Below are 25810 nucleotides of genomic sequence, written 5' to 3'. Positions count from 1 at the left end.
TGACCTGACTTTACCTCATTTAAGCCAGTACTTACCTGTTTTTACTGGCATGGAAACAGCGTGTGGATATTTATTCAATAAAATACCATGTGTATTGTAAAGTAATGAGCTTTTTGTGATATTATCATGGCCATTTTTTATTTATTCAATACTATGAAGTAGAGAGAGAGACAGGACTGTATATGCTTTAGCCAACTGCACTAAGAAGCTCCTCAAGTGACCACCTTCTACTGTGTAATTACCATAAATTTAAATGCTTAATGCTCTGTCTAATTTGGACATTCTGCATCTTGGCCTTATCCCCTGAATAATCTCTCTCTCTCTCTCACCTAAAATAATTTACGGCTCAGTAAAGAGGCAGAAACAAGCTGACAAAGAAAAGACCACACAGGAAAGTGTAGAGGAAAAAAAGCAAGTTAAGACTTCATTAAATAAAAGAATAATCAAATAAATACATACTTTACTCTGCAGGAACCACGAGAAAGACAGTTCACAGAATTAGTGTACTCAAAGTGGACATTTAGATACTTGCATGCTAACCGTCATCATCAAAAATAAACTAAATAAATAAAAGGTACACCGCAAACAAAATAACATTGGCTCATTTTATTTCAAAATGGCTTTTCTTTTGTTTTCAGGTTTAATTCTCTTGGACAAATGTAATATAACAAACTATTTTATTTTATATTATTAAATCATTAAACATAGGCAATCTACAGTATTTTCTTGGTTATATACATTATTTACCCACGTAGTGCTGTGCAAAATGTGTTAAAAATGAATGTATTTATTTTGGACATTTCTTACCTGAGCCAGCTTCATCATCATGTGAGCAAAGACGTGCAGGAAGCCGACAACAGCATCCCACAACCTGCTGTGGGCCAGAGACTGCTGGTTACCAGTACAGGGACCCTGAGAGAGGGAGAGAGGGAGAGAGAGAGAGAGAGAGAGAGGGAGAGAGGGAGGGAGAGAGAGAGAGAGAGAGAGGGGGGGGAGAGAGAGAGAGAGAGAGAGAAGGAAGAGGATGAATCGTGTGATTAAAAAACTCTTTAAATCTGCACTAGGCAAAATATTTATGTCAAAATCCTCCCATCTTATCAGCTGAAATGAAATTCTGGTCTTGGTACATGGTCACTGGCAGAAAGTCTACTTGGCACACAGAAAGTGACATCGAGTGAAATCTAGAACTTGGTCCATCTCTTTCCCTACCAACCACTAGCAAGAATAAGTGAAGGACTGCGTAGTTTACTGACGTCACGGTACATGACTGCACTGTTCTGGGTAACATTCAAACACACGTCTCTTGCTGCCGCTTGAGGCCGCCAAAGTGCGAAGTTGCCTAGTGCAGCTTTAAAGGACAATTCCAGCGTGATTCAATTTTTTGCTAATATCACCCTATAAACTTTTTGAAGAAGTTCCATTCACCGGTTCATATTAATGAGCACATTTGGGAATCTAGTCTCTGCTTATAAATAAGAAGAGGCAAGATACTGTTTCCGCGCTGATTTCTGCGCTTTCCTGGTCAAAATAAATCTTTTCTACCAATAGCTTTTCTGCGGTTACATTAGGACCCGCCTTCTGTCAATCACAACCCATTCAAGCCAACAAGACAAACCAAAGCAAAACACTTTCATCCGTTAAGTTAAATGGAAAATAAAGCTTGATTAAATTAAGTGTGATGTAAAACAGTAAAGGAATGCAAGAAATGACCAAAAACTCCAGGTACTGTCTTTTAAAGAGAAAAAACAAATACACAAATAGGAGGTCCAATCCTACACAATTCTACCGTTAATCTACCCAAACACAGCCTCCTTACCTGGATGTACTCAGTCAAGCTGTTGAAGACCTGTTTGGCCACAGTCATCGCTTTGGAGAAATTCCTCTTACCGGGCTCATCAATGATGTCTTTCCCTGAGTAGTACCAGTAGAAGTCACTGATGGACTCCTGCAGACGGGAGAAGAAGACAGGATGAGATAAGAGGACAGAGGCAGAGGAGAAGACAGAAGAACTACTGCAAAAACTACTGCATATAGATAGAAAGTAACTACTACTGCATATAGACAGTAAGTTACTGCTGCGTCGAGGATGACATTACAGGACAGAGGCTAAGGAGAGGACTCACTCATATAAGCTGGCTCCATTATCGGTGTTACATCATACTCAGATTGTGACAGAAAGGATGATAAAAGAGGAAAGCACACACTATGGACGATACGGACCTCCTATCAAGTGTATTCAGGGACTGTAGAAGTGTTTTCTTTAATCACCTTGTCATGCCTACATGCTCCACTAAATCCTTTAGGAAATAATTTCTACCATTTACAATTAGATAGCACAATGATTCAATTCCTGCACTTTTTCTCATTCTGGACTGATTTCTTACTGTCTGTCTTCCTCCTGGCTTTTGTCTGTGTTGTGCATGGCATTGTGTTTTTCATGTTTGCTGGTGGCAAAAATAATTTCTCTAACAGGATCAATTAAGTATTCAATTTAGTTCAATTTGATTTGATTTTGAATTAATTAATTAAAATTATTATTAGGCCAAGCTTTCGGTCTACAACACGTTAATCAGAGCATAAATGACCATGACCTGCGCAATCCAATATAGACAGAAAGAAACTAGTGCATATGTCAGAGTCACCTGTAGTCGCAGCAGGTAGTCCACAGTACAGATGATGACATTGATGGTAGTGGTGCTGCCTGTCTGAGTTCTCAGGTAGTTCTGGAAATCTGAAAACATACAATGAAAAAAAACATTTAAAAAGGTGTTCACAGTTCCCAACAAAGAAAAACAGTTTGCTCAATTTAATTTTTCCCATTTGATAACCCTGATTACATTCCAAGTTTATAACATCCAAGTTAAGTTTCTAGGCGATAAACCTAAATAGCACAACAGATCGTCACATCAGGTCCTGTGTAGTGGTGAATGAGACTTGTTTTTTCTTCATGGTGTGAATCTACAAGATCTGTGGCTTAAGCAACAACACGTGTACACTGCCACGTTGTTAGGAGACCAGTCTGCTCCTCACTGACTCACCGTTATTGTGGCCCTCACAAAGTAGCTGCAGGAAGCGGAAGAGGTCGCAAGTAAATTCATCGTCCGCCATCACTTTCTCATCTGGGCAGAGCAGAGGGACACAGAAGTGGAAGTTAATGTGTGGAGAAGAACGTTTCAACAGCGTCTGGTGTTGTGTTGTATGTTATGTGTATTGAGAGGTAGTGAGGAGTGTGTGATTTTGATTTTGATTTTATTCGTATTAGAATACAGAGGGGTAAACATAATTTGAAATGAGGGATTAGGTGTGTTAAGGGAAAATACCAGTGTGTTTTATGTTTTGGCAAAATTCCTTCATCTCGCCTCTATATTACATTTTCAAATTTTTCAATTTTCCATTGTATCACTTAGCTGTCATAATTCCAAATACTGTCCATTTAATGAAAGGTTATGTGATTCTCAGTCACATTACCTTGTGACAACCTGTGCAGTTTTTGGTTAATAAAGAATATGTAAAAACAAACATGAATACCTATCAATTCTAGCGCAAATCATCACATATTGTTCCTACAGAGGGCATTTATTGGGAACTTATTGCTGAAAAGGAACAAGGAAACTTGCTCTAGACTCTATTCAGTTTGCAATTTCGTATTGAGCTTCGAACCAACAATGATATCTGGTAGCTGGAAGGTAATCCGACTTTAAATTACATATCTACACATGGTGCAATGCTGTATATAGTACAATAGAATACTTATGTAGCAGAGACATGATTAAGATGATCAAAAAACTCAACGACACTAGTATTTTCCTTTAATGAATAGAAAAATAAACTAGTACATATGTGTTGATGTCAAGGTAAAATGGTTAGTGTTTGTACGTATGCTGTGTAAGTTTGTGTTTGTTACCGTGTGTATGTGCGTACACACATGTGCGCACCACAAAAAATAGTAAAATTGTCAGTACCATCACCTCATACCACTCCCTGCCCTCATTAGCATATGTTAGTAAAAACCACAAAGACCTCTGGGTGCCCGTCGGTTTGTCTGACAGTAGGAAAGGGAGGCAGACTCCGCCTGTGGCTTTCTCCTGCTCCCTCCCCCAAACAGTACCTGTGTCTAGCTCTCCACTCACTGAGAGAGAGAGCAGACTACAGACAAAGTCTATTTAACAAGACTGAAATTAACAATAGGTTAAACAGGGATAGTATCACAATGACATGGATATGAATACACAGATAAATGAACAGACTGAAAACAGGGAATAACATACATGACTACATTTGGGATGAGGAAACAGTCACGACACACTTGTTTATGGCAAACAGAGACATATGGAGGAAGACACAGAGAAATACAGAGACAGAGCTTTTGTTTCGTTATGTTTTACTGTCTCAAAGGCACACAGTCATGCAGGACAGATCTACTGAACTCCGCAAACTCCAGTATGAGTGTGGGTGTTGAGAGGTAAAGGGGGGTGGAGGGAGGGGGGAGAGGACAGGGACACAAGACGGAGAGACGGAATCACTCTGGTCACATTTAAAGCACATTTAAAGCAAGCAGTGTGCAAGGCGTTACCAGGGGAACCAGGACGGGGGCGTGTCTTTGAACCAAATTTAATACGAAATACAAATTTTGTCAGCTCTCCATAAGCATTGCAGCAGAAACTGGCCATAGTTAATTAACTGCAACATGAAATGCTCAAATTTAACCATGATAGTATGTTAATTAATTAAAATTAGGCAAAAAGCCATCCATCTAGCTGGTTTGCATTTACCTGCTTGTTGTCTAGTTAGTTTGCCAGCCTTGCTAGCTAGTTGGATAACTAATCCAGCAAAAGAAACATCAATGTAGTAGCTGAGTTATGTGAATAAAGGGGATGGGCATTTTCAGTTGTTTTCAATCTCAGATCAAATAATGACATATTTCACAATCTTATTTTTTGAATGCTCAACATACAGTAGTCGAACTATCTACCCTTTTGTCCTTTTTACATTGCATGGGAAAGATCATAAAGTAACTCAGTTTTACTTTTTGCTTCTGCTTAAGTCAAATTTCTGCAAAGTAACAGCACTACTTGAGTAGGTTTTGGTACTTTTCACCCACAGTGATTTTTAAATATCTTGCTATAATATAACAAACACAAAGTTACTAGTTCTTGCTGGCGTGCGCCATCTTGGACCAAGCCAGCTGAGGCAGGACTGACTTTTATGTGAATACAATACTTAACGCTCGTGTTACATTACATCTGATTGGTGGAGCTGAATACAAGCTTGATGGTGGTGTTATATTACCTCTGATTGGCAGAATTGACCACAGGTACTTATGCTGCATTCCAGAGATATCGAAAAGTCGGAAATTCTGACTTCCTGATAGGAAAAGTGTGATGGCCCTTCAAGTCGAAATTCCAAGTAGGAAACTTGGGCAAGTTTTCTCAACCCCGAGTTTTCCTAAATGCTGTTATCTGATGTCATGACAGCAACGTGGAATACATTGTAAATGTGACACATCATTACTTTCATCAGGTCTACAATCCTCAGAATGCACTTAAGTTAGATTTTGAGCATTGTGTATTGCATTGTATTAAATTACCCATTCAGTTGTAAACATTCTATGCTAACTAGCTAGCCAAATATCATTGATATAACATTAGCTATTAAATGGTAGACAGTATTTTATGTTGGGCAAAGAAAATCTCGCTGGTGTCCATGTTTCCTCCGTGGTTTTTCCAAGCTGGACCATTAGAAGGCACAGAGGTTGTAATTTCGACCTAACTGTGAATTTCCAACTTCCAACTGAATGAAACAAAGCATTACGACTTGCACACTACAAATACCACCAATATGGCAGGAAAAAGCTACAGTAGAATGGCTACAAAAAGTAGTGATGAAGAAGCCTAAGTCTATACATCTAAGTCTTTCTCAGCAGGCGGCACAGCCACAGTGTGGGTCCAGGATTGGGGGCTTCATAGTAGCAAAGTGAGGAAGAGGAAGGGTCAACAGTGCTTTTAATGATTTTAGAGGATCCATGGTTTCTCACATGATGAGATGGAAACAACAGAACGTTCAATCCAAAAGAAATAATTGGTCAACATCTCAATGAATGTAAACCAACCTGTTGGATTGCTGCCAACGGCAGTTAAAAGCAAAAGTTAGTAGAGTGCTTTAGTACTGACACAATAATGTTATGATCAGTTAACTGCTATTAGGGTTAGTAGGAGTTGGTGAAACCTGGAGGTCATTATTAGTACAAAAACAGGCAATAAAGACACATTAGATACATATTATCGAAACAAAAGTTTAAGGGTTAGTTTTGCATGAGTTCAATCCCAAAAACTTAGCCTGGATGTTTGTATGTTTAATATACATGTTAACAGCTTACACTTAACATGTATGTGCATTGTTAAAATTGGCTTTAACACTATATAGTAACTATATAATGATTATGAGGTTTAAATACCACCACAAGATGCTCTCTGTCAAATAAAAGTCTATTATTGTAGATTAAACACAGACACATCTATTTCTGTGACGAGGTGGCTTTGTCTTTGTATTCATAACCATTCAGCAGTGATTAGAAAGGTTTTACAAACCATATAAACCTGATTGGTAACACGTTACTTTGCAGTGGCCTTATTCCAATTTATTAACCTGTGTATTAACCTGTGGAGGAGTATTGTAAGTACACGATAATACTATGTAGATACTTGATAATCTCCCTAATACATAATGCACTTACAGGGGTGTTAATGTATTTGCAGAGGTGTAAAAACACAATGTAAGTGTGTTTTTTGTGTAAGTGTATAAGTGTGCTGTACAAAAATAAGTGCTTACAAAATGTAGCCATGAATAATTTTAGTTAACCATGTGGCTACTAGCCAAAATTGTGTGACAATAGCATACTAGGTTAACTGTGGAAACACTTTATTTCCAATTTATTTTCTGCTGGTAAATATCACCTCATACATTATATTATAAACTCTCACCTGAACTCTCAATGAGACACAACATAACATAATTTCAGTAATAAAAAACAATAGCAATGTTAGCAAATTTATAGCATTTATCCATTTTGAAGCACCTATTTTAGTGCATTATGTTTGTACAATTTGCACTAAAATTGTGTTGTTACACGCTTTTAAGTACATTGTGTATTAGGAAGAGTTTCAGTGCTTACAGAGTATGGTTGTGTACAAACAATCATTTTCAGTTTTCAAAGGTTAATGATGGAATGAGGCCATTGTAATAACCGATGTTGATGACCTGATTTTCCAGAGAACATCCTTTGGCACTGTATTGGTAAAGGGGGATAAAATGATGAGAAGTTATGGGAGATTTGAGGGAATGTGGGGATGTATATGTGGTGGTGTTACACAGATGGTCTGGGAGCCATGGCTTATTACCATGTAAGGGTGTTGGATCAAATCATGTCGAATGATTTGTATCAGCGACAGACCGGGTTTGGAGAGTCCCTACTGCAATTCATTTCAGAGTTTCTAGGACACAAGGTCAGTACAGTTCTACAGTGATCTACTTGAGAGAGCTGATCGGGAGAGGAAGAACGAGGTTACTGCCGTTCCTTCCCTTTGATCAGCCACCGGACTGAGAGTGTTGGAGTTACAGTAGATCTGTGGTAAAACACTCAAGGAGAAAAATGCCACTTTACAATCACTTGAAAAGCAAAAGGACAGAGATGAGTACAACTACGACAACACCTATAACAGTACAAATTTACCTTCACAATTTAACCAAGCAAGTGATTGTAAAGCTTGATTTCACTGAGTCCTTGAGTGCGAAATGAAATGCATATTAACTACACAGCAAGGAAAAGACTAGTCAGGTGAATAGCTACAAGAGAAAGAGAGGACAGAAAGGAGAGAGAGAGAGAAAATAATAGAGAATATATGAGAGCCAGGTTTTATTTACCACGTTCTAGCTTCATATCTGAGAACCGTGAGAGCAGCAAAATGGTGGGTGGGGAAGACAGGGGCATGAGGGGTAAAGGGGTGAAATGGGCATAGTGAATGTGGCGTAGGGGAGAGAAAGACAAAGAGAGACGCAGTGAGTCCTGAGATCCCGAGGTTGTCAGAGGATGATAAACAGTTTCATACATCAACAGTCAAAATGCTATGATTCATCTAACACACTGTCATTCTGTTTGTACAGTACACACTCACAGATACACACACCTGTACGCAGGCATCCATAGCAAGGCACACTCAGATACACACACAAACAGTGGTTATTTCAGAATAAACACTGAACTAGACACAAATGACAGACTGAATCATAAACCAATGCAAAACAAAGTACTACAACCTTTACTGATAGTATACTTTGTAACACACTGAAAAGAACAAAGATGTAGAAACTTGTGTGTGTGTGTTTGTGTGTGTCTGTGTGTGTGCGTGTGTGTAAATGGAGTGGTCCAGGTTGGAGTGTGTGTGTGACAGTGGGGCGTTATAGAGTGTACTCACTAGTGCCCTCCTCTGAAACCATCCCAAGCCCCTCGGCCTTGTTCTGTCTCTCAAATGCATTCAGGTCCAAAACGCTGTCAATATCAAATAAACAGTCAATTTAATATTAATAATATATTAATTACTTACATAGCCGTTTTCAAAACAGTGTTTTATAAACCTTAACAAACACAAACCAACGAAGTAAACAACAAAAATGTCAGACATGAATTCAACACACGGTGACAGATGAATAAAACAGGCACATACAAAAAAGATAAAATAGTTGGAAAAATAATTTACTTTTACTGCTGTCTGTCTAACAGCCCATCATAGTCAATTCCTGAATATACAGGGTGAAACTTTACAATGCCTAGTGTAATAACCTGTGTATTAACCTTTGCAAATGGGTATATAAAGTATTATTGTGCTCTTACATACTTTAACATACAAAGGCTAATACTGTAAACTGCAATAAGGGCATAGCAAAGTAAAGTGTTACCCTACTCAGCACACTGAAGCACAATCACATTGCTTGATTGGACAGTATTAAATAATGACTACACTGATTTTGCCTGATTGATGGATAACTGTTATGGGGAATCTGATGTGACAGTGAGTGAACCCACCTGCAGGTCTGCATCAGAGCCTGAACGCTAAGGAAGAATCCCACATCCTTTTTATCCTTCAGATAGTCCAGCATTCTCTGCACACAGACAGGAAGAAAATAACAAACATTTTCTTCACAACAGCAATACGCTTAAGAAATTAAGAGGGTGAATAGTATTGCTGTTAGATTGAAAGGAAGAGAATATAAACAGAGTATGTGGCTAAAACAAAAGATGATTCATACAGAGAGCAGATTGTAACCAAATAGAAAGGATATTTGGAAAGAGATAAACAAAAGGCTCAATGGCTCCCTTCACCTGCTGTGCATCTGAATGAAAGGCTTGAAGATAAATACTTTAGCAATAAGACATGAGAGTTTTACAGTGATTTTAACACAGCTACGAGGCAATCTAGTTCTAGTACTGGTACAAGTGGAAAATTGTGGTTAGTGCATTAATTTTAAAATTAACAACTGTCAAATTATATTTATTTCTAAAGCTATGTAAAACACTATTACGCTTCATTCACCTGCTGTACATCACTGTTGCCTCCATTGAGGATGGAGATTCCCAGTTTGAGTGTGGAAGAAACCATGGCTCCGGGTTCGCCTGAAACAAGGAGACACGTTAACAATGTGTAATCCTTTTTGTTGTCTATTGCAGTGGTTCTCAACCTAGGGGACGGGACCCCTCAGGGGGTCGAGCGGCAGTTCTTGGGGGCTCTCAAGATCATTTATAGGATAGGATTTCTACTATACAAATTTATTATCATGTTTATTTTTCAGATTTTTCTCTAATTTTTGCTTTTTTCTTGTGAAATGCTGAATAGTTTTAAGCCTCTAGGCCTCCTCAGATAATGATATAATTAAACTTGGGAAAATCAGTCTTTGGTTGAACTATTCAGCACTCTGCATATGCAGCCTGTGACAGGGGTCGTGAGTGGGCATTACCTTTGTTTTAAGGGGTCATGGGCCAAAAAGGTTGAGAACCACTGGCCTAGTGCACAAGGATTGGGGGATGAGCGAGCACTGTGTATACGTGTGTGTGTGTGTGTCTCAGGGACACTGTGGCTACCTTTGCAGGCGCTGATCATCTGCAGCACCATCTCTGCAGCCCCTCGGTTGTGCAGACGGGACTGCTGGTACAGAAGCCTCTGTTTCTCCATCTCCTTTTCCTGTGGGAGAGAGGCAGGAGGACAGCTGTAACCCTGCCAACCAGGCCTGCACTGCCCCCCGCACTCACTCTAACAATCTGTGCACACACATACGTATACGTGCATGCATACCCACCCACACACACACACACACACACACACACACACACACACACACACTCTCTCTCTCTCTTCTTTGGGAACACAATGTGTATTAGTGATGGAGGTCGTTATTCCAGCTCTTGACATTTGCCAGTGGCAGCAAACGTTTGACGGCAGCAAGCAGGCCGGCTGCTCTTCCAGAGCGTGGCACACAGGTCATACACTCCTACGGGGTAGTACAGTAGTAGTCTGAGTAACATTGACAGCATGCACTCCTCCCGCCTCCAACAGTATGGCTCAGCGCTGCTCTATTTCATGGCCTGACATGCTACCAGTTCTCCTATGAGAAAGGCATGGTTTCTCTTCGTTCAGTCAGTTAAAACAGGTGTAAACCCCTATGAGGATCTAAACAGTGCCTACAGGAAGGTAGAACATGATGTATGATCCATTACATTTGTGACTAATCTGCAGCTAATGCTATAAAATTTAGTATGTGTACAAAAAAAAAGTGGGGCTGGGCAATAATTCAATATTATCGCTGATTGTCTTTCAATAGAATCGTATCGTGAAGAAATACAGTTGAGTTATTATGATACACAATTGTGTTGTCTAATGATAAAAAGCAAATACTGTTTGAAATCTCTCACAAAATGAGATCTGAAACAATTTGAACATCAATTTGATTATTTAACATTAGATTTTGCATATGTTTGTATATATTGTTATATATAAATATTGAAATAATTTCTTATGATTATCATGATATTAATTTTGTCCATATTGTCCAGCCCTTCAAAGAACTACACAGTACGAACTAAATGTAACTGTAAAAGAGTGTGTGAGCCTCCAACAATCTTGGAAAACTACTATACTACTGTTATAACTGTATAAAACCAAAAATACTGTACTGTACAATGCTATACTATACAATACTATATACTATACTATACTATGCTATGCTATGCTATGCTATGCTATACAATACTATATGATACTATAGGACACTATACCACTGCCTCTGTAACAAATAATACATATAACTGCTATAAACAACCATCCTGTTGACAAAAGAGATTAAATATGACCCACCCACAACACACAATGCCAAAGCCCCCACCCAAAGCACCCACAACTCTATCTACCCTCCCTCCACCCCCCTCCCTCGTAGGCCTGACCATGTGTTATAAAACATGATGGAGAGATCTTTCTCTAGTTACAGAGGTTCTCCTCTCCTTATAGAGAAACTATGTGTCTGTATTACAGTACTTTGAGGTGAGTAAAGATGGGTTGTGTGTGTGTTGTGTGTGTGTGTGTGTGTGTGTGTGTGTGTGTTTGAGTGAGTGCTTGCGTGAGTGCGTGTTTGAGTTGGGAACAGTGTATGTCTGGCTGATTGTGCAGGCTTTTACTGTAGTCCATTGGTGAGTACAGAGAGGGAGACTTGTTAATGAAGTCCAATTCAAAGTAAAGACAAACAAAATCAACAGATGACTCGGGGGTTGTTAGAGCTCAAACCAGAGTTACCAGATGAGTCCAAATGAGTGAACATAGCCCAACTAGTGGGTGAGTACGGGGACGAGTGAGTCAGGAAAGGGCGGTGCAAGTCTAGGAGAGGTGGACTACAGACTGGCCACACACACACGAGATCAGCACAGGAGAGCTGGTTCTACTGTTAGGAAACCTGCTGCATGGCTCAGTTTCCAGAAATAGCTGCTCAATTAATTCTTGGAGGGCAGCATCATTTTTCTGAATACCTTGCTAGTGCTAAATATAAATGTGTGTGTAACAATGTTCAATGGATGAAAATAACCCAAAGTAAGAATCATCATTCAACCCATTGAAGGAAGCTTTACACTACATTAAGGAATTAGTATAATGCAACTGGGTGTAATGCTACCTTCCAGGAGAAGCAATGGATTTCTACAATATCACAGCATCCAAATCTGGATTTTGGTTTGAATAATGAGTGAGATATTTATTCTGTTATCGTTCATTCAAATCATGTGACTAATGCTAAAACTTTAGATGCACATCAGGGTTAGAATTTGTGACTCTTAAGTCAAACGCGGCTAGAAGAGACTCAGCTGCGTATTTTGACCTAGGTTTCATTTTGTTGTCTTTAGCTGCACCATCTCTCTGCACTCGAGTCATGCAATTTAGGAGGGGAACACAAATCAGACTACTGGGCAGAGTCCAGCAAAGGAATGCACAAGTCAGTCCACCATAGCAGGAGATAGAGGAAACAGAGAAGTGGTGAGTGAGTGAATGAGAGAAAGACTGGCAGAGGAAAGGAGATGTGGCAGCGGGGGGGAGTGTGCGGGGTGTGGTGACTGGGTGTGGTCACTCAGTGCGCGGGGAGTTGCTTCTCCGCTGACTCCCCTGTCCCCCTTCCCCTGGTCCCCCCATACCATCTCTGTCTGTCGCACCTCAAAGGACGGCTCCTCCCCCTCCTCCTCTCCCCCTTCGTCCTCCTCACCAATGTGGCAGCTCTGGAGGTGAAACAACAGAGCCAGAGTCAGGAATCGTACACAGCTATTCTCATGAAATGACATAAGATCTAGTACAGTAAGTGATTCCAACACAGTCTTCCATTACAAAATTTCGTGAAATGAGCACGAATTCTGAAACACAGATTGAACATTAGTGAAGATTATGTTCCGCCACCATGAAAGGATTATGTGACAACACTGGAACAACATTGTGCTTGTCGTGTGATAAGGTTAGATAATGTTAAAGTTTAGGCAAGTAAAACAACTTCAGTTAAGTTTGTGGTTAAGGTTAGGGAACTAAAACGATTTGGTTAAGGTTAGGGTAAGATTTTGGTATTGCTTATGATTAATTAAGAAAAACTGCATTCACATTAGAAAACTTTGAGTTGGGATGAATATTGGAATTGAAAGTTGGAGTTGAAGGCACATGTAAACCTCCACATACTTACTTCCCTCGACAACTACTGCCTATTTCTAGTCATGTCTGGGTGGGGAAATGTATTTCTTTCAGTTTTTATGCACAGAGCACTTTATTTGCATCTTATTACATTGTGTTCATTTCATGAAATTTCGTGAGACCAGGCTGCTGATTCAGCAGCCATGCGGGAGCCTTACCTTTGCCATAATATCAGCATAAGACATGTACAGGTGGTCAACGTCAAGTTTACTGTATTGAGACAACAGAACAGAAATCATGGTGAGTCTTACTGAGGAACAGGTCACAAAAGTAAATCTAAAAAGGAAGCGGCACGAGACGCTCTTACGTCTTTTCTGTGAGAGCGGTGCGACTGAAATGAAGAATCAGCTGATGAAGGGGGTCAGGCTTTGTCTCTGTCTCCTCTTCCTCTTCCTCCTCTTCCTCCATGGCTTTCTAATTATTGGAGGACACCGTAAAATTGTGACTCAGCAAAAACTGCAGAATATGCCGTGGAGAATATGCCACCATATGCCACAGAGGTCAGGGGAGACTGACTTACTGATAAGTCGTCAATCATCTTGTCCTCAAACGAGTAACCCTCAGTCTCTAACCAGTTGCGCTTGTATCCATCCAAGAACATGTTGGACGCCCTGTGCCTGAGAGGAGAGATCATTCACTCTTACTGCATGTGGTTCCTGTGTTTGCTTTTAATTTTACTATAGATAATTTTTGTATATGGAGTATGAAGAGAATTATTACCTGGGGATGTTGTACAGGGGGGTCATCCTGAAACAGGCCACCACCGCCCTGCGACGCTGTTTGGACAGCAGCTTGTGCCACACCATCTTCTTTGACTTGAAGGGATGCTCCGTCTGAGGGAACAAACAACTCAGATGTGTTCTACTGGATAAAACGCTTCTGTGCATATACTGTATATTTGTATTTATTCATGCAGGAAAGTTGACCGAGCATGTTTGCCCCTTTTTTAGCAACACCCTGCTTCACATTCACACATTTATACACATTCACAACCACTTCTACTGTTGGTCACTGAGCAGCTCCACTGCAGTATTTTGGGGTTAAAGCTGTAACTTTTCATTTTGGCGATCCAAAATGGCAGCAAGAAGTAAAGTTTGAACTGAGATGTGAACTTCCAGCTAGTCCAGCTTTCTCTGGACGGAGCACTCACTCACTGTTTAGGAGACAGTTCTATTTTTTCATAAAATGTTGCCTTGCACAGCCTTGCTCAAGGGCACGTTGATAGTAATTGTTGAGGTAGAAGAGGGCGCTTTTACTTTCCCCACCAACATTTTCCCAGCTGGTCCAGGGATTCAAACCAATGAACTTCTGGACACAAGCCCATTTCTCTAACAATTAGGCAACCACTGGCCACCAAAGTATGTGTACAGCTTGTATACAGTAATGTGTGCTTGCCTACAGAACACCTGAGTTGTGTGTATACTCACCACCTCAATGTGGTAAAGGACAGCTGACACCTCCTGTACCCTTTTCACCACCTTTTCAGGATCCTCGGCATCCTCAGCCTTCCCGGACATCTCCTTATACAGAGACATCTGCCAGCGCATCGCAGGGTCTTCCACCTGGAGCCAAGGGTCAGATACTCAGTGTATATTGTATACAGAGATATTTACATGTCTTTAAATCTTTAAAACCTTTAAGAAAGCCATCTCACCTTGCCCTGCAGATGCAGATTGTTCTGCAAGAACTCCCTCACCTCCTCATCTGTGTCTTTCTGTAAGGGAAGAGGCAAAGATACAGAGGACATTCATAATTCATTCATTTATTCAAGACATTCAAAAAGAACATACAGTTCAGTAGAGAACCGCAACATATGTTTGGGGGTTTTAGGCTGTTGAACCTGGGTAAATCTTATTCTACAGGTAAAACTTTTTATATCAGAAAATGATTCAAAATGCACTTTTTGATGCAAAAATGAATAATTTAAACAAAATAATTTATTGACCCCTATCATGTAATATAACATTTTAAAGTTCTGAATGCAAAGATCAAGAATCTATGAAAAACTATCTCCCATAATGTGCTTGCTTCTCCATGTTGGGTCACAAATACAGTGAGTGAGTTGGCTTCAATCACGGCACAGTACCAGCGAGTATCTGATCTTGGCAAGATTGATGAGCTCCTGGTCTGCAGGAGAGCACATGTTGAGGCCGATGGGGAGCATCTTCTTCAGCGCCGCTACTATGAGGGAGGTCTGCACCGAGTAGCGGTCGCCCCGCCGCTTCTTCTTGGTACGCTCCTGCTCCGAGCCGCCAGACTATGGAGAGAACGGAAAGGTCAGACTGATCCGTCAATCCATCACTGTCCGGTCTACCTGACACATTAAAACTTACCTTTTCAGAAAATCTTTTGGTTTAAGGTAGTCAAAGGCAAGTATAAAAAGTGAGGTATAAGTACTTCTAACATAAATCATAATTGGAAATTGATAAAATGAGATGGCAAGAGAAACCCCTTCCCCGTTCATACTAGCTACTGAGTAATACTCAAAACCACAACATGCTGAAAATAAAAGTGAATCACTTACTAAGATGAAAGTTAAACAGATCTACAACTACAGCAATTTATTCTCCCAAAGTCGAGCCTTTCAGTATCAAAAGTGCAGCTTGTTCTGGTGGGTCTTTCAGGTGCTTCGTTGCTGCGTCAGCTACAGTAGTTACACACAATGCAGCCTCACTGTTAGTAGTGCAGTGGCCGGATGGGGCACATCCCATCCTTTGCACAGCACACAGAACAGCACAAGTCTATGGGGTCGGCTCCATCGCCCTGGAGCTCTTCTCACACACTCCGGTCCTGAGGCTGCCAATGCTCATTACTGACTGTTGTCTGGCCCTACAGCACCCCCTCTGCCCTGTGAGTGTGTGTGTCTGTGTGTGCGTGTGTGTGTGTGTGTGTGTCGTTGGGCAGAGCGAGGCGTTGTAATGATCAGGTAACAGAAGCTCACTACAGTAATGCCCATATGACAGCCAAGGAGAGGAGGTTTTCTCAGTCAGCAGTCTTACTATCTGTCTTACAGCAACCATGTGAAACATCAATCAAACACTGATTAGATATTCAATGATTTAAATAATTTAATGGTGTCAATAAATTAGACATGGAGGAACAATTCAAGTTAGTAAATATGAGGGCTATCCAGGGATGTCAAGCTAACTTTGATTCCCCGACAAACGTGACTAGCTATGCTAATGATGGAGCGAGTGAATCTAATGATGACAGCAGGGGATGGTATGGATTTTGGGTGTAAACATGGAGTGGAAAAAAAAGCCAATGGGGGTAAGGGAAAAAGAGAAGGGCGATTAAGAGTTCCCCAGCGCAGGAATCTTTACCACCAAAGCTGAAAGAAATCCAAGCGTCAACAACCAGATTACAACATCGCAGACGGCACAGTAGCATGGGCTCCATATTGTATCCAACAAGGACCATCTAAAGACAAACTTTATTTATTAATCAAACAAAACAAATAGGGTGATGGCACTCGGCTGCAGCAGTGCGCACTTCAAATCAGATACGCAACCGCTCAACCGAGTGCCATGAAACCTCTCACACCACTACAATCTACAGCAAAGAGCTTTCATCAAGCCGCTCGAGACCCCTACTCACACACACACACATACACACACACAGAAATAATCACCGCTAACATACACACAACCACACTTATCACTCTAGTACAATCATAAAAATCCCACTTGAAGACAACATTCTTACATCTAAGTTGTTTCAGCTGAATCTACATTGTACAGTATATCATTTCAACAGTATCACTAGAAATGTGCAAAAACATGTTATTACCAGTGTGTATTCTTGTGTGTGTGTATGTGTGTGAATGTAAGTGTGTGTTTAACCTTGTTTGTGTGTGTATGTGTGTGAAAACTGGGGTCTGTGTGTGAGGTGGTCTAGTGCGGTAGTCCGAGGGAGAGCTTGATGAAATGCCTCCCCAGTACTCAGGGTGCCATGCGATCAGCACAGCGCTCGTGCACAAACACAATCTAACCTCTCCATCTCCGGCCTAGAGGCCCAGCGTCCAACCCCCGACACAGGACATAAGGAGAAAACACAGTTAGCAACACTCCTACTGCTGGCTAAGGACTGTAGAAAGCCGCTGACTCTGCTGCTCCAGGCCTTCAGGAACGTCCTGCAGGTGGACGTATTAATTATCTAATAACTAATCTTTTTATTTTTACATTTACATTGTAATCATTTAGCTGACGCTCTTATCCAGAGCGACTCACAATGTGCGTAAGCTTAAACTCCTCGATCAGTAACTTTACAAGCAACCAATAGTAAGGATTGTAAGGGTCAGAGCTCCCTGACAATAGATACCAAAATATTCCTGTAACCCTAATGATATAAAATAGAGAAGTAGGAGGAAAAGAAATAAGAGCTGAGGAGAGACGCAGAAAGGCTTTTTCCTTTTTCAGTCTTATTCGTGTAACCTCTCCGCAGCATTTCCCTGCTAGGAATGGGAGGTGTTAGTGAATTATTCATTATTAGAGTTTAGTGTCTTAATGTGTTACAGCTTAACTTATGGAGTAAGTATTTTAAAACATCTTATTCAACAATGAGTGGGCTATGTTTATTTGGCGATATGTCTGTTTGTCCACTCTCACCTTGCTCATCTTGCTCTTACTGTCAGCGGTGAGGAAGGACATGTTGTTGATCTCGTTCATCACCACGAAGTTCTGCTCCTCTCTCTTGAAGTTCTGTAATGGATAATGAGAGGGATTTGCTTGATAACCGAGGAGCAAGCCAACTCAGCAAGAGAGGAAAAGACATCTAGCAGAGCAAGAAAGAAAATGAGAGAAAACCACAAAGAATAAGGAAGAGGAGAGTAGGACAGGACACTCACATGAGATTTGGACCAGAAGATGAAGACCTCTCCCACCATCCTGAAGAGTTCCTCTGCGTCTGGGTCTGGACAGGTCAACCACCTCGCCCTGAACAACGACAGATATGGATTAACTCAGTACAAATACAACTACAGTACAACATACTGTACATACTTACTGCTGCATGTAGCATCATGTGTGTGCTTAAGATGTATGAAGCCCAAGACAGTGCCTGAGCATATAATAATACTAATAACGATACTTATATTACTAATACTTCTAATAAGCATAACAACAACAACATTACTACTACTACTACTACTACTACTACACGTAATAATAATAATTGTAATAATAATTGTAATAAATAAATACATGCATAAAGAAAGAAAGAAATGAAGTAATAAATAAATAGGACTTCCAGCAAACAAATTACTGTTACTACTAGTACTACTAGTACGACCTCCACTATAGCCGCCCCCACTGTGTTTCGTCACATGAAATCCCAAATACTATTACTACTACTACTACCACCACTGCAACCAGAAAAAAAATTAAAATACAAAAATAAGTAGAAGAAGAAGATGAAGAGGAAGAAGAAGAAGAAGAAGAAGAAGAAGAAGAAGAAGATGTCAATAAATAATGTTATGTCCTGTCAAAGTGTCCTTGAGCAAGACACTGAACCGCTACCTGCTCACTCATTGTAAGTCTTGTAAGTCACTCTGGAGAATAGTGTCAGCTAAATTGTAAATGATAATAATAACACTAGACGGCTTTAAAGCAATAGCAAAATGTGCAGTCCACCTTATGGCAGGTTTTGTCTACCTGTTGTTGTCCACGTAGCGGATGAGCAGGGGGTAAAGGGCGTACAGGTCTCGACACAGCACAGCGAACTCGTCTCTGATGGTCCCGTCTTCACTGTCCACCTCCGACTTGCCCTCCATGCGCAGCTGCTCCTCCTCGGCAACCACCTTCCCGGAGCGCTTCTTCAGCTTCTCCATGGTGGGGATGAAGTGGGACTTGAGCATCTCCGGCATCGCTCTGCTCACAATGGGCTGGGCGAACACTGGACACGGGGCGCACAGGAATCAATGGTAACCGACAGCAGTTATAAAGGTGCAAGGATTCATTCTAAAATGAGATGTACAACATGTGGAAATAGCTTTGTCTATGCTCATGAAATTATTGTTGGCATGAAAGTAAAACTCATTATGGAAGCTTATTTAAGTTGTTGGCAAGACCATATCCAAGCAGCATGTTTGATTCACAAACTGATCTAATACAGAACCACAGAGGATCTCATTCTGAAAAAATAAACCCATAATTGCCTTTGCATCACAAATCTCCTAGCAACCACGGCTGGCACTATCATGGAGGTCTATTGGAGAATTGACTGTGCATAAATAATGGTGAACAATACAACAACCAGGCTAGAAAAAGAGAGATACTTGAAAAAGATTGTTGTGGTGAGAATGTAGGTCCATCCAGTAATGTTATAAGTAAAACTAATTTAGTAATGCAACCGATAACCTGCAACTACTACAACAGGACAGTGATAGTAGCTGTTCACAGCCACTATCGCCCAAAAGCTGTGGACCTCCACTATAGCTGCCCCGCTGTGTTACGTCACATGAAAGCCCTTGATTGCCTAATTGTGAAATCCCTGCTCACTGACCTGCTAATCTCTTCATCCAGGAGGCCTCGTCTATACCCAGGTTGTTGACCACGATCTTCATGATGCTACCCAGCAGCTGGTTGAGCTGCTCGGAGGTGACGGAGGTGCAGATCTGGCCCTCCAGGTCGGGGAAGTTCTCTGGGCCCCTCTCCCACCAGCGGGGCAGGTAGTTACACAGCATGGGCAGGGTGATCTCAATCACATGGGGCATCTCAGTGTAGCGAGCCCCAGACTCGGACAGGTCGCTGATCTCCTTCATTAGGACCTCCAGCTCTGGGATGTCGGGGCACAGCTCCTCCACTTGGTTGGGAAGACCCAGAACTGAAGGACAAGAAAGAAGCAGAGAGGCGGAGAGGGAACGCTGAATTATTAACACACCCTTAATATTTTAATCTTAGTAAAATATGAGTGTGATGTTGTGTTGGGGAGGAAAGCAAGACAGAATGCTAAAACCCACTGGATCTCTCTCTGGGTGTCTTGGTGGTATAAACAGAAAATGTGTTGAACTCGTTGAGCTCTGGCTCAAGGAAGGCAACTGGCATCGCAGCTGCCAAATGGGCCAAACACTCGCCCAGAGCTGGTCGCTGTCTGCACAGGAGAAAACCACAAAAATTCTCTCACAACAAGTCAGCGCACAATCAAAGACACAAAGTACACACCAATGCTTCAATCAAATCCCATAGTAATGTAAAGTGGGGCAGGAAACTAACTTTTCTACTGGCAACAGTGGCAGTTAAATCCCAAAATTCACCAGCCACTTTCAGTATTTTACCAGACAATTGCACTTTTAGAACAGAATATGACTCCAAATGATGGCTGGTTACGTACCAAAGTGCCTGGTAAAACAGACAAACTTATTAACAACAGTAAAAAACGCACCACCCTGCTGGACAGTAGATTCGTTCTTACATACGTTCATAGACTCATAGAGGTATCTACTCACTTCTCTGCATGCGGGGTCTTGACAGTGCCCAAAGAGTAGATACTGCACATTATACGATAGCAGGATATCTGCAAGTCGTCCACTGAGGATGCAGAGGAGAGAGGCAAAGCGTTAGCGTTGAGTCATTCCTCTGGGTCAGTGAGTCAAGAAACAGTGAAGGGCCAAATATAAAATGCTGAGCCATTAATTCAGGGGAGAGAAGCACTTCACTCACTCATGACGTCATCTCCAAACTGGTGCTGGGCGATGTGGTCGAACAGCGAGGTGAGGACCGGCAGCAGGGCAATGGTGGTGTAGTTGATGTTCTGCGACACACCCTTTACCTGTAGCACACACAGATAGATAGAGATCAATTCAAGGAAGATGATGCAGAGTGAAAAACAACTTGATGTGAAATGCCAGAGGCTGTTTCTGACCTGGTTGCGACTGGACACTTTGCCCAGCTTCAGATTCTCAACCATCTTCTCGATGTCGTCCGCAGCGCTCTCAAAGAACTGACGCAAGCCAGCCTTCACAATCTCAGGGCCTGATTTCATCACAGTCCTTGAAGAGAGAGAGGTAAAAGAATAGGCAAACAATGAAATACATCATTTCAGTTTCCACTGTCATAAAGTGCTTGAGTAGATACCCATTGGGACGTGATGTGAACAGATGGTGGGTACCTGGCATCCAGTGATCGTGATAGGATGTGCAGACAATTGACCACCGCACCTGCATCCGTTCCTGAAAACAGCACAAAAAAGAAATTATCACAGCTGTCCCGCGATTCCAATTTCTACAAGAGCTGTATCAATTTACTGTGACGGTCAGATTCATTCAGAATACAAGAGGAGTTAATTATAATAAATCTGTATTGAAAAACGCAAACATGGCATACAGTTATGGTAGAGTATGTTAGGAAACATTGTCCAAAACCAATACAACAAGATGAACCATTCATGTTTACTCATCACAGACATATTATGTAATCGAGATAACTCAAACAGTTTATTACAGTACAGTTCTTTGTAAGTGTAATGTAATTGAGACTGTGTGGTATTTCCCCTTGGAATAAACTCGCTCCTTAATTGCAATACCCGCGCTTCACCATTTGAATTGGATCCTTTTCAAGTGGCAGATCGGTTTACGACATTTTGACTATCGTGGTCACGTGGTACTGGTGAGCGAGCGGGGGCAAAGACTCAATGTGAGGTGCCTGCCAGTGTCCAGTGACCATCGGTTACATAAGGGTGACTGAATCTATGAACTATTACATACACATGGTGGTGAATGAGGAGGAGAATGAGGATAAAGCAAATACTGCCTCAAATCAGCCAGGCTCTGAACACATTACGGAGCTGCAAGTATAGTACCGTCTGTGGATGCCTGACACCGTTACAAACACTCATGCTCAAATTACTCTCTGCAGTTTGTGAGTGACAATCTGAGATGTTTTTTTTTCCAGGCTGAAAAAGCTCACAGACAACCAGGAGAACACCAGGCTGCAGAAAAAAAACCAAAGCCGAGCAGAAGCAGAGCTAAAGAGAGAGAAGCGTTAGAAAGGGGAGGGTGGGTCCAGCAAGGAAGGAGGGAGGAGTAAGGATAAAGGTGAATTTGTGATACAATGCTGATTAGTATGAAAACAGGAAGAAAGAGGAGACAGAAAGAGAGAGAAAAGAGAGAGGAAGACAGAGGGACAGAGATGGTGACAGGGCAAAAACGCCACCATGCAGGTTCCTTACCAAAAAGAGATACTCTGTGTCTCACCAAAGCAGCCAACTTACAGAAGATACTGAAGGTAGGAGGAGAAAAGAGGAAAGGGAGGGAGAGGGAGGGAGGATGGGAGGGAAACAGGGCAGGAAGGATGTTTGAAGTGACACCAAAGCAAAAGGGAATTAAGGGAATATCGCATAAAAGAGTAGACAAAGAGAGAGATGAAGAGACATGGAAAAGGGGATATTGAGAGGAAAGAGGACAGACACTATCACACGCAAAGTACTGTGCTAAAGGTACATGATAAGAGAGTGTAGGCCAAATTATTCAGAGAACAATACAGTCTTTTGAATAGAGCTTTTTTTTCTAAGCGCTGAAGTGCCACCTACCTTGCAATCATCTCCTTCTCCTTGTTGGAGGAATGCCCTCCACTACCCAAGACTTTAGCAGGAGTAGAGAGGAAGTAGAGGCAGTGGTTCTTGAAGTACTGAATTATCAGCGGCAAGAGAATCTGTAGATAACAACGAAAGTGTGAATAATCATTGCAGACAAGGAAAAAACAAACAAACTTGTGCACAGTGTGTCAGTCAAGAAGTGCTGGCAACGGCAAGAAAAACATCAAAGGAGCAAATAATGCCACATACAGTATTTATGGCTGAAAGAATCCTTTTTATTTTAAGTTCATAATGAGCCCCACGTTTCACTCAAGCCTGATGGCACTATAAGCGTTGCTCATAATGATCTTGCAATGAAAAGAAAAGGATGAAAAGGATTATTATGCAACAAGTCCGTTGTCCTGGGTCTTGAGTGTGCAGTTACAGCCATAAATACGCAGACTTTTTTCTGCTCCAGTAACTAATCATTATTGGAGATACAGTCAGTTCCAGAGACACACAATCACGCCACTGAACCGGCCGTATCTCCCTGTGCTCATCATCATGGGCTGAAGAGTGGTACAGTGAGCAGGGAAACCAACCTTCAACCAGAGGACCAGGGTTCAAACCACCATTTCGGCAAGAATCTGCCCTGTCGAATTGTCTTTGAGCAAGACTCTGCGAAAAGAGAACTGAACTAAGCATCAAATAACTCACCTTGGCAAAGAATTTGATCTCCTGTTCATGCGGCGATTTCTCCACTCTACCACTGCTAACCACAGCCTCTGTTAATAAAAAACCCCCAGAAAAAGTCAGTCCTCAGTCAAACGGTACACATGCCTACACTATAAATTGCTCTGCACCAATCAGAAGCCTAGTCTAAGTCCCTTAGGACACAGTACCAAGATGGGCGATGAATTCCTGGGCAATGTCCATCCATTTGAGAAGCTTCTGGAGGAAGCCGTAGGCAAAACGCTTCTCAATGGAGGAAATGTCCTGCTCCATGTCCTTCAGACCCCTGGAGAAAAGAGGGAATATAAGGAATATAAGGAAGCAGAGGAAACACACTAAATCCTAACTGAAATGTTTGTCTGCAGCGTGAGGTCTAGCAGTGGCCTCGTGTTTACCTTGTCACAGCATATCCGTTGAGCTGGAGGAACTTGAGCAGGTCCTGGGCCTTCTCTCTGTCCCTGGCCTTCTCCTTAGCCGTCAGGGTGTCATAAGGCACGAGCAAGGGGTGGGTGCCACCGCCTACGAGGAGCACACATGCCATTTTCTGAATCAACAGACTAAGAACTGGCAACCGAACTGGATGTATGATGGAAACCCCTCTTACCTTTAGCCTGTAGCTCCATCTTCTTCTTCCGGCCCCAGGTGTTGTGGTAGTTCTCAGCCAGCTGCTCAGCCATAGACTGCAGAGAGAGGGTGGGACAATGTAGTTGAAATCAATCTGCCGAGCTCATGACACATGTCTAATCCAAATATTGTACCTATCAGTGCTGTGAAAGATCGTTGCATACCTGCAGCTCTCTGGAGAGGGCCATTCCTGAGATGTCGATTGGTTGAGGGCTGTAGCCGTGGCTGGGGTCATAAGTGGCCTGCAGACAGAAACACATCACATAGATCAGTGGCTCCCAATGTAGGGTTGGGGGACCTCCAGGGGGTTCCAGGGGATCCCCAGAAAAAAGAGGATTAGCTTATTTCACTCCCTAAAAGTTAGCCCAGTGGGAGAATGCATAAGCTGGACTATACTGACTCAAATATGATGGAAATTATAGACAGTTCCGCACTAAATCATATATAACTTTAAAAATCTTGTCAGATGGAGTTCCTTGGGATATTTTTTTAAAGAGGGAGCCTGTGGTCTAATATGTATCTGTTTGGGAGTCCTTGACATGAAAATGTTTGGGAACCCCTGATATCGAGTGAGAAGAGATGAGATTGCATTGCTGAAGTATGCAATGTGAGAGACTGTTAGAGGTAGAGGTACTGTACGTCTGATTTTTCTCCCCCTTTCTAGTCCTGGAGGACCAGCTGAGTCCTATATTTAACTATTTTTTCCATATTAACGAATAATATTTGGTCTTGACAAATTAAAGATGAACACTTAAGGAATATAAATTTGCCATTAAGTCACTTTAGACCAGTACCATCCTTTCCATTGTGCCTGATTGGGCGGCACAAATTAAGCAGAATACTGAGCCTTTAATCAATCTTTGCTGATCTTCTCTCCTGTACCTGAGCAGTTTGGGAGATCTTGCGAGTGGCGGCCTTCTTCTCTACTTCTACCTCCCCGTCCCTGGCTTTCTCCAGTGTCCACTCCCACGCCAGCATGGCTTTGATGGATTCTTTGATGGGCCAGCGATAGATCTCCTTGTCCTGAGCCACAGGGAGAAAAGGATTTAAAAGATAGCGGCAGATTAGCAGGAACTCAGACTAACAAAAGACAGATGATGGAAGCTCATTACCTTTTCAGAGAAGGTCTTGTATGGCCGGAGCATCGGATGGGTCTTGCCATTCTCATCCAACACTTCTCCATAGGTCCAGTTGTTCTGAATCTGAAAATTGATATGATTGCTCAGACATTCATTAAACAGTACTGGTGGTTTAAAATATTAAATAGGGAATTGATTTATATCAGATGATGGACATTTTCCATAACTGACCTTTTCAAAGGCCCATTTGTCATGAGTGTGCTCTGCATACTTGTTGATGAAGGCATCCAGTCTCTCTGGGATGATGGTGCTGTGAGTGAACAAACCCAAAATTTGACACTGCACACATTATGAATACTATAAACTACTGAGTAACACTTAACTTTGGAAAGCCTTCACTATGGTGTACTAACCTGCAAATTAACCTATAGAAAAATATTGCAAGTACACAGTAATACTTAGCATATTGTAGCATTCATAGCTTATATATTGTATTATTCTATTCTATTTTATTCTATTCTAGGGAACCAGTTTAGTGCAGCTCGCTAATGAAAGGTTCCGAATGTATAGTGTATTTACAAGGGTATAACAGCACAATTTTCACTCCAC

The 25810-nt window shown here is 41.6% G+C and overlaps 1 protein-coding gene across 1 annotated transcript in view; it reads right to left on the bottom strand.

The window, feature by feature from the left end:
* The window catches only part of ryr1b (ryanodine receptor 1b (skeletal)), an 83559-nt gene that overhangs the window by 12182 nt on the left and 45567 nt on the right, over positions 1-25810 (bottom strand). Inside the window, exons 55-91 of the mRNA XM_078283946.1 lie at positions 25433-25511; positions 25235-25324; positions 25005-25145; positions 24287-24364; positions 24103-24178; positions 23894-24017; positions 23669-23784; positions 23484-23551; positions 22782-22903; positions 22422-22471; positions 21363-21423; positions 21117-21243; positions 20915-21023; positions 20701-20782; positions 20215-20345; positions 19758-20078; positions 18908-19148; positions 18103-18190; positions 17864-17956; positions 17248-17262; positions 15343-15513; positions 14911-14970; positions 14684-14818; positions 13977-14089; positions 13777-13873; positions 13564-13670; positions 13415-13466; positions 12719-12799; positions 10133-10232; positions 9588-9667; positions 9080-9156; positions 8472-8545; positions 7921-7938; positions 3039-3119; positions 2643-2731; positions 1817-1945; positions 808-912 (exon numbers count right to left, since the gene is read on the bottom strand). Coding sequence (XP_078140072.1) covers positions 808-912; positions 1817-1945; positions 2643-2731; positions 3039-3119; positions 7921-7938; positions 8472-8545; positions 9080-9156; positions 9588-9667; positions 10133-10232; positions 12719-12799; positions 13415-13466; positions 13564-13670; positions 13777-13873; positions 13977-14089; positions 14684-14818; positions 14911-14970; positions 15343-15513; positions 17248-17262; positions 17864-17956; positions 18103-18190; positions 18908-19148; positions 19758-20078; positions 20215-20345; positions 20701-20782; positions 20915-21023; positions 21117-21243; positions 21363-21423; positions 22422-22471; positions 22782-22903; positions 23484-23551; positions 23669-23784; positions 23894-24017; positions 24103-24178; positions 24287-24364; positions 25005-25145; positions 25235-25324; positions 25433-25511 — 3781 coding nt within the window. The remainder of the gene's footprint in view (positions 1-807; positions 913-1816; positions 1946-2642; positions 2732-3038; positions 3120-7920; positions 7939-8471; positions 8546-9079; positions 9157-9587; positions 9668-10132; positions 10233-12718; positions 12800-13414; positions 13467-13563; positions 13671-13776; positions 13874-13976; positions 14090-14683; positions 14819-14910; positions 14971-15342; positions 15514-17247; positions 17263-17863; positions 17957-18102; positions 18191-18907; positions 19149-19757; positions 20079-20214; positions 20346-20700; positions 20783-20914; positions 21024-21116; positions 21244-21362; positions 21424-22421; positions 22472-22781; positions 22904-23483; positions 23552-23668; positions 23785-23893; positions 24018-24102; positions 24179-24286; positions 24365-25004; positions 25146-25234; positions 25325-25432; positions 25512-25810) is intronic.

This window comes from Centroberyx gerrardi, chromosome 6, assembly GCF_048128805.1.
Source record: "Centroberyx gerrardi isolate f3 chromosome 6, fCenGer3.hap1.cur.20231027, whole genome shotgun sequence".
Taxonomy (NCBI): Eukaryota; Metazoa; Chordata; class Actinopteri; order Beryciformes; family Berycidae; genus Centroberyx; species Centroberyx gerrardi.
Note: the sequence above shows the minus strand (reverse complement) of the source record. Positions and strands in the feature narration are given on the sequence as shown.